The 8593-nt window shown below is 43.4% G+C and overlaps 1 protein-coding gene across 1 annotated transcript; it reads left to right on the forward strand.

Moving 5' to 3' along the window:
- Positions 1–1207: 1207 nt before the first annotated feature.
- Positions 1208–4894, forward strand: gpr141 (G protein-coupled receptor 141). Its single transcript, XM_080793492.1, has 5 exons — positions 1208–1356; positions 1770–1910; positions 2467–2587; positions 2891–3287; positions 3401–4894. Exons 2-5 carry the CDS (start codon positions 1772–1774, stop codon positions 3665–3667), a joined length of 924 nt encoding a protein of 307 aa, XP_080649618.1. The 5' UTR covers positions 1208–1356; positions 1770–1771; the 3' UTR covers positions 3668–4894.
- The last annotated feature ends 3699 nt before the right edge of the window (positions 4895–8593 follow it).

The following is an 8593-nucleotide window of genomic DNA, read 5'->3' on the forward strand; positions in this document are numbered from 1 at the left end:
TCAGAGCCTATAAGTGGTGATCGAGCGCCATGTTGACCGTGGCTATCCTTGCCACCGGCGCTTGCCAACATGCTCCAAAACTCCACTATTCATACCAAGTATAAGTAATACTCGTGGCCTGGGCGCAAGACGCCACCTAAAAACATATATGCCTACAGTACAGTGAGGGGAAAAGGGGGTGGGGTTCAAAAACGAATAAAACACAAATCCAAAGGCAAAGAAGTGGACCGTGACACTCACTTATTCACACTTTAGCACGTGGTTGAGTATGTAACAAATAAATACCGGTAAACAAATGATTTGTTCTAGTCTCTGTCGACTCTAAGGGCCGATTCATACTCTTATTTTAGAGCCGAATAAAAGTCGGTTCGGCGCTGTAGAGCCTACAATGTGACTTCATTCGAGGTTCGGGGGGGGCGGGTACCGTCCTAAAGTCGACTCTTCGGTGCTACTGAAATTTTCTGACGAGCCGAAATCATTTCGGCACTACAGCGCCGAAACAGCGGTAAAATAGGAGTATGAATCGGCCCTAAGAAGTCATCCTTAAAAACATTGTGGTGTGTAAGTCTTTCACCACTTTAGTTCCTCTTAGTTTTTGAGCCCATCGTAGCCACTATCAAACTTAAACAACAAAGAAGTGATGTGCAACGTACGGTGGACTACCCTGGACTTTTCAACATTAACACCACCACATCCTCTGTGAACTGATCCATGAGCTGAGCAACAGCAGCTAGATAGCACAGTTAGCTTTACACGTACAGCTTGGAGATCTGCTATTTTGGGTCCTGGGGAGACACCAAATCTGCGTGTGTGTGTGTGTGCGTGTGTGCGTGTGCGTGTGCGTGTGCGTGTGCGTGTGTGTGTGTGTGTGCGCGCGCGCGCGCACATGTGCGTGCACGTGTGCATGTGCAAGTCCTTTTGTTTTGAAAAGTCTTTTGAAATAAAATAATTATAAACAAAATAGGAAATTTCCCATAGGCTACAAATGCTACAAACAAGCCTTTCTGTTGGTTAACGTCAGCTTGATCATTTCCCATGGTGTAGTAGAGACACTTTACAAGGAGGAGGAAGCACCCAGCTCTGTGGTCTTCAGTCTCAACCAATAAGGCTGTGTTTATCATCCTGTTGTGAAACCTCATGCAATAAGCTAGGTAAAAAAGGGAACACTCATCATACAGTAGGTTGTTGACACATTGATACACACGCATCCTATATGACACCCGCTCAAAACGCAACGCATGGTGGAAGCTGCAACTCTCCTGTTTTCTGACTGTAAGACATGTAGGCTATAGTGCTTTTACGTGTGTCGTTGGTTGGCACCCATCAGCAACTTCACGGTGTTCCTTCAACAAAAAGGTACGTCTACAGCTGCAGTTAACCGGGAACCCCTTTTGGTGTTTTAAGCATTACGTTATACTTTAGCTATTTTTTGAAAAATCGTGAAAATGCGGCACAAATCTCAGGCCTAAATGGGTTAAAATGCTATTTAGACGTGGTATGCTTTATAGTTTCAATTTACAGATTATGATGTTGATGTTGTTTAGAGTGAATTTTAGGTCCTTGGTTTGCCTGTGATCCTAGTTTACTGCAGATCGAGGCACTACACTGTGTGTCTGCATTAGATGTGATCCTAGTTCACTGATCGAGTCGGAGCACGCCACGTTGAGAGCTTGTAGATCAGCTATTTTCTCTATTATTTGTCCAAAAGTGCCCTCTACGGGATTTCAGCCCCTGCCTCTCTAACACTCTCTGCACGTCCCTGCACACAGACATGGCTGCGAACACGACCCAGAACTCCCTCAACATGAGCGACCTCTCGACGCCTCAGCCCGAGTTGAACCACGTTCAGAACCACAACCACCGGGTCATCCTGGCCGTTAACTGTGTGGTTCTGATCATCGGCTTCATAGGTAGGTTGGGTGTCGACATTAAGTTCCAGGCTATACCCTGCATACAAATGAAGGAATTGAATCAGAATCAATCAAATCCTGATAAGGGTCCTGTATTTTCCTATGAATAAAGCTTTAACTGATACTGCTATACTGATATGTGATGTCTTATAACAGGTCCAGACCAATGAGACCATTACTGTATTATTGATTTAACTTTATAGTTTACAGGGACATTAAGTATTTGGTTAATGTATTTCCAGGAAAACAACTTCCAGCATTGGCTCTCTCACTAATAGGTGCAAAGTCGTACTAGTAGGCCTACTTCAGTTAACGCTGACAGGAATGAAACTATGTTTCTTAACCCATTTTGGGCGGGAACCCCTTTTGGTGTTTTAAACATTGTTATAATTTAGCTATTGAAAAATATCAGATCGATAAGCTCACGAGCTTGTAGGTCTGCTATTTTTGAAAAATCGTGAAAATATTTATTTCAGAAAACTGGAGGATTTAGAAGATTTTTCTTTTAATTTCAAGGTCAGGCCAAAATGGGCTGAACATTTGATTTTTTTCACAGGGCTGAGCCAGATGTGGCAGATAATCTACAATATCAGCTCTCAGAAGGGTTCCGCCACCATCCTCGCCGTTCTCAACCTCATCTTCGCTCACTTCATCTACTTACTTACCGTGCCTTTCAGGTAATGAGGATCTGAGCACTTAGGGGCGAGGGAATTTAGCATAGAGAATATTTGCAATATTATACTATTTTACACAATTTAATTTTTTTTGTCAACTGCTGCATCTGAAGTAACCATGTTAGTTTCTGATCCTGTTTTGCATTTTTAACTGGATATTGTGTTGTGTGTGACATAATGTATTGTTTAGTATTGCATTTGTATTGTTGTAATAATGCTGCTTCTTGGCATGTCACTGTGGGGAAATAGATTTAGAATTTGAAGGAGTAGTTTTGAGTTTTGACCCTGTTTAAATAATAATTTCAGGATATACTACTTTGCCACGCATCGGTGGGGCCTGACTGTCGCCTTGTGCAAGATCGTGAGCAGCATGATCTTCATCCACATGTACATGTCCTTCATCTTCTACGTCATCATCGTCGTCACACGCCTGCAGGCCTTCCGCAAGGCCCCGGTGGCGTTCGGCCAGAGCTGTCACACGGCCATCGCCTGCGTACTCGTGTGGCTCATCGTGCTCATCGCGGTGCCGTGCGTCCTCTATTTCAAGTACGCCACACACCACCACGACAACTCAAACTGTTTTCACTTCGGGTACGTGATCAACGTAGAGATGGGCGCCAAGGTGTTCAACTATGTCACGAGCCTGCTGATCATCGGGGCCACTCTGGTGCTGGTGGCCTTGCAGACGGTGGTGCAGGTGAAGGTAATGTCCGCCTTCAGTGTGTCATCTCATTTGCATACCTGCTGCTGATACGTGCTGTACATGAAACGGAAAACGTTAGTGAAGGCTAATGATTGTTCTCTAATGACTCTCAGGTGTGGAAGAACGTCAGGGACTGGAGGAACGACCAGGAGTTCTGGAGGCAGGCGAAGTCCTCCCTGTTTGTGCTGATCATGGTGGTGTGCTTCCTGCCCTACGCCGTGTTCCGCCTGTACTACATAGAATGTGTCAACCACGAGGAACACGGTGCCCAGCTGGAGAAGATCAACGAGGTGTTTCTGAGCCTCACCACTCTGAACTGCGTCGACATGTTCACCTTCGTTAGGGTCATGCGAGTCAGGTGGTCCACATGCTGTGACTGAGTATGAGTGAGTGAGTGAGTGAGTGAGTGAGTGAGTGACTGACTGACTGACTGACTGACTGACTGCAAAACATCATTCTTTCACCTCAGAAACATAGCCAGACTCCGTCCCACACTCACCCTGCCAGAGATGCAGAAAAACTAGTTTGCGCATTTGTCTCCTAAAGGCTCGACTACTGCAACGCACTTCTCATCGGGATCCCTATAGCAAGCTCCAATACATCCGGAACAGTGCTGCTACATTCCTGATGAATGTAGGAACTGGGAAGGAAATACAAACATATCACAGACACACCCATACTCCATTCCCTACAGGCCTACACTGGCTTCCTGTCTCCTTCAAGATAGAATACAATGTCTGCCTCCTCACCCATCAGTGCATCCACAGAAACGCCACTTCCTAGTTAAACTAAAGTAACTCATTGAAACCGGACCACCCGCTCCCTCCGCTATGGACATTCTAACTCACTCAAAAGGCAAAAAGACTAATCTCCGCACTATGGGGGACCGGGCCTTCTGTTCAGCTGCGCCTCGGCTGTGGAATGCCCTCACCGACCACCTGAGAGCACCACAGTCCGTGGGCGCTTTTAAAAGGGGACTAAAGACTTTCCTTTTTAACAAGGTATTTGCCGCCCTAGATGGACCTTTAGATGCCCCGTGTGCTTTTTATATGTAAAGGCGACCACTGATCGAAATGCAATAACTGTTTTTATTCTTATTATCTTTTAAATATTCTGCTTTGTTTTCTTGACGTAGCACTTTGAGATTTGCTTCAAATGTAAAGTGCATTACAAATTAAATGTATTATTATTATTAGTGAGTGAGTGAGTGAGTGAGTGAGTGAGTGTGCGCGTGCGTGCGTGCGTGCGCACGCATGTGCGTGTGTGTGTGTGCGTGCGCGTGTGGACTTACAGCAGTGGCTCTCAAATGTTTTCATGTCAAGGACCCCCAAATTAATGTATTTGTATTTAATGTGTCACTTTTCTTTTTTTTTCTACATTGTGATCTTGTAGATCGTCTATTTTCAAATAGCCAACGTAATTTGTATTATGTGTTTAAACCGGTTAAACTGATTGTGATGCTATATTAACGTATTTTGCTTGGGATCTCCTGGAAACCCCGCTCAATGACCCCTGGGGGTCCCCGGAACCAACTTTGAGAACCTCTGGTGTACAGTAAGAAGAGAACCAATGGTAATGTGCATTCTGTGAATTTGTACAGTAAATGAAATGTCATGATTGCCGCCTAGTGGTCTTTTCTAAACGCAACACTGACCTCAGCCTACATGTATATAGCAATAACTACATGCTCTTATATTGTTTAGTTTCTGTTTATCCAACATGGTTCTATTTTCAGGCAACCTGAAAAAAGATTAAAAACAGCATCTTCACCTCGGTGTGTTTGGAGAACACTTCACTGATCTGTGTACTTAGTGTTATAAGCCTGCAGTACAGCCCAGTCAAATACATGGTCTCAAATCGTTACTATGTCACTATTGTTTTGTGAAACATTACCTCAGACCCATTGAATCCCTTACCTGGCTGCCCTCGGTTATAGTCTCAGTTGTAGGCCTATGCACGCACACACATACATACACACACCCTGGCTGATCCTTTTGCTTTTAGATTTTATGGCACCCGAGTTACTGTTTAACCTCCCCCACCCTATTTTGAGTTTGTTTAGTAAATCGATGGCATTAAATGACAGGACTATGGCGGCGCCATCCTCCAATGTGTCGCTCCATGAATTATAAGCCACACAGGCTGCTCTCCAAGCTGCCCCGCGTGTGAGAGGCTGGGGCAACACCTCCGCAGGCACTGGCAGACGTACAGCACCGGGGCCACGGTGTGGATCTCTAAATGCACGTCACAGACGGACACACAGAGAGAGGTAGGCACAGATCCTGCAAGGCAGGTGTGTGGAGGGGTTTATTATGGTTGTTGTATAGTATGCGGGATCTATGGGCTTGTGTTATCGCTGTGACTTTGTTGAAGGTTGCCTGTCACATGGGTAGTTTTGTTGCCACTATAGGTGCCGAATGTATGTGTTTTTGTATTCTGGTGGTAATTGGGTGGTACCCCACCTACACACACACACACACACACACACACACACACACACACACACACACACACACATACATACAAGCACACTTCCAGCTGGGTTTCAAACTCGGGCCGGCATGTCATTGGATGGGAAGGTGCTCGTGGGGTTGTTCAAGTCTATTGGATTGTTTCCCACCTGTAGTGTTAAGTGAGATTACAGTGTTCTTAGCTCTGCTTACAGACAGCGCTTTTGCTCGAACAACAGATAAGATTAGGCTCACTTTGTAAAACCCGCCGCGCTGTAAAGATGATGATATGATAACCCATTCACACTCTGTACAGGAGTTTGATAGCAATGTACAGAAAACAGATCGCCTAGCAGTAACATGGTGTTTCCCCTCTAAAGAATGCTTATACAGTACAACATTGCGGAAGCCTTGTATGTCCAAAACTGTACAAATAATAAAATGGAGAAGTGGTAAAGCAGCTGTCCACCACCACAGAGGTCTAGGGTTAAAATCCATCGTGGTGCGTTCGCCATTAGGCTTTGTCGAGCATCCGTACGAACACAATTGGCCCAACAAAGTCGTATTATCATGTTTTTCCAATAGTTAAATATTTTCCTCTGGGGCCCCCACCTATTTTTTGGTGTAGAAAACAGTAACTCTGTTTGGCTTTTCCCCTTTCATAGTCGTCAACATCCTCCAAGGTGCTTCTGTGTTTATTCCTATACTAACAACACCAGGCTATACATGTTTAGGACAGCGGTGGTGTCGACAGGTTTCTGTCCTGAGAGATTTAATGCTGTGTGACCATGAACAACAAGCTGCAGTTTAAATAGAAGCAGTGGAATTATGACTGCTTCACACACAGATAGCCTATTAGCTCTCTGTTTTATGACCCACACAGAGCTGTCTGTTGCTAAGCAAACTTATATAGTGTATTAGAGAATCTGCATTGGTCACATGTCGGGTTGAGATATGTTTGTTTGTCTTTGCCAGTGGACATGATGAATTTCTGAAACTCTGAAGAGTTTGTTGGACTGTTAGTTATCATGTTCGTATTATTTCATGAATTTTATGCGATTAATTTAGACCCAGTGGTTCTCAATAATTTTTTACTTTATCCAAGTAATCCCTTCACTCAACTAGAGCATTTTGCATAGAGTCCAGTCCAGTTTGTGATGTAAGTATTGAATATTTTAAGTAAAACGTTTAAAAAGGTGTTTTTAATCTGTGTCTACCGGTAAATGGGTTAAGAAAGGTGTGTCTCCGACACTCTCACTCAGCCATTATAAAATAGAGGTAATCTGAGACATCACGTGGCCTCATTGCTTTTCTAAAATGGCTACAAATATAGCAACATGAAAATCATAGACACGTCCAAATTAAATCAGTTCTAATTCTTAATAAATCAAGGAAGAGCATCTTTCTGAATCCTGACAGAGACTACTAGTGCCTGTTTGCTCTGCCAGTACAGCCAGGCTGTGTATTAGAAAATAAATATGCGACCGTTTTCGCTCTTTATTTGTTCGCTCTGGTGTCGTATTTTGCAGAGATTCGCAGGCGAACTGCAACATGCAATATTTCGCATTTTCAGATCGCTTATTCGCATCGCCAATTCGCCAGTGTGTAATGACCTTTAGCCTTGCAGCCGAGAATCCAGAACAGATGATTTGGTGAGGGATTGGGAGCACTTGTTTTCCTTACAAGCCCCGCCCAAAGCCCCCCGGTCACTTGCTGTGTGGGACGGCTAGTGACTGGAGGGCTTCGGCCGGGGCTTGTAAGGAAAACAAGCGCTCCCCTTCCCTCATTCAGCTACAAAAACACTGGATCACTGTATAAACAAATATGATTGTTGTGATTGATACAAACTGATCTAAAAAGTAGATTATAGTGTCTTTCATCACGTCTACTAAATGGAAACAAGCCAATCATAGTCAAGGAACTAGATGTTTTAGATATAGAAAATACAATACAATGCAATACAAATAGCCTTCAATACAAAACGCACTGGAATAAAGATCAGAAGAATAATAAGGTATACAGCATTTACACAGAAAGTCAAGCTGTTCAAGGAGTTCAACTATATGTTCACTTCTTGTATTTGGAAGACAGGAATTATTGTATGTTTGTTACATATAATAATAATAATATGGTGAAACCCAAATGACTTTTCTAATGGTTTATCCTCTTCAAAGAGCGTGTCTTTGGACTATTAACGGAGAGAGCCAAAAAAATATTTGATTGATCTCAATGTATTGTTTGCTTTGGTTTTCCTTTGTATCTTCAAGTATAGCTCTCAAGGACCACGCATTCTTTCTCTTGTTTTCTGGCATTCCAATTTAAGCTTGAGTTGAGTTATATACTTGTTTGCATGCTGTTGCTCAATGGCTTCTATTTTCAGTATGCTAACTTTCCAGTCAGAGAAAGGCTGTCAATTCTATTACGGTAATCTCCCACTGATGATGTCACTGGTATCAAGGCAGGTTTCTGAACTGTCCACAGCACACCGGTGACACACGGAGTGATTAGACAGAACTGGTTTTTATTGATAGGTTTTAATATACACTGCTGGTCCTGAGTATTTTCAATTTATATGTGCAAACATGCGAAAAATAAAATAAAGTGAACCTGGAACCTGGTGCCATCTTATAATGAGCAATAGTGAGGACTAGGGATGTCCCTAGGCTACATGAGATATCATATAATCTCAAAGTTTTAACTAAATTATTGTCAAACTATTATAATTGTCATGTGGCCACTCTCCTCTCTTCCTGGGCGTGTTAAGGTGGTTACCGCTATGTGTCAATTGATACACGTTAGCGTGTTACTCTGCAGCGTGCGAACGTTATGGAGACCGAGCACTTCCTCATTCTGTAA

The sequence above is a fragment of the Protomyctophum bolini genome (genome assembly GCF_963924005.1).
Source record: "Protomyctophum bolini genome assembly, chromosome: 21".
Classification (NCBI taxonomy): Eukaryota; Metazoa; Chordata; class Actinopteri; order Myctophiformes; family Myctophidae; genus Protomyctophum; species Protomyctophum bolini.

Bases quoted from the DNA above. Each gene is read 5' to 3' on its own strand.
- gpr141 (XM_080793492.1), top strand. From the start codon at position 1,772: ATGGCTGCGAACACGACCCAGAACTCCCTCAACATGAGCGACCTCTCG. The intron at 1,911-2,466 runs GTAGGTTGGGTG...TTTTTTTCACAG, and splicing joins TCTGATCATCGGCTTCATAG to GGCTGAGCCAGATGTGGCAG. The intron at 3,288-3,400 runs GTAATGTCCGCC...AATGACTCTCAG, and splicing joins AGACGGTGGTGCAGGTGAAG to GTGTGGAAGAACGTCAGGGA.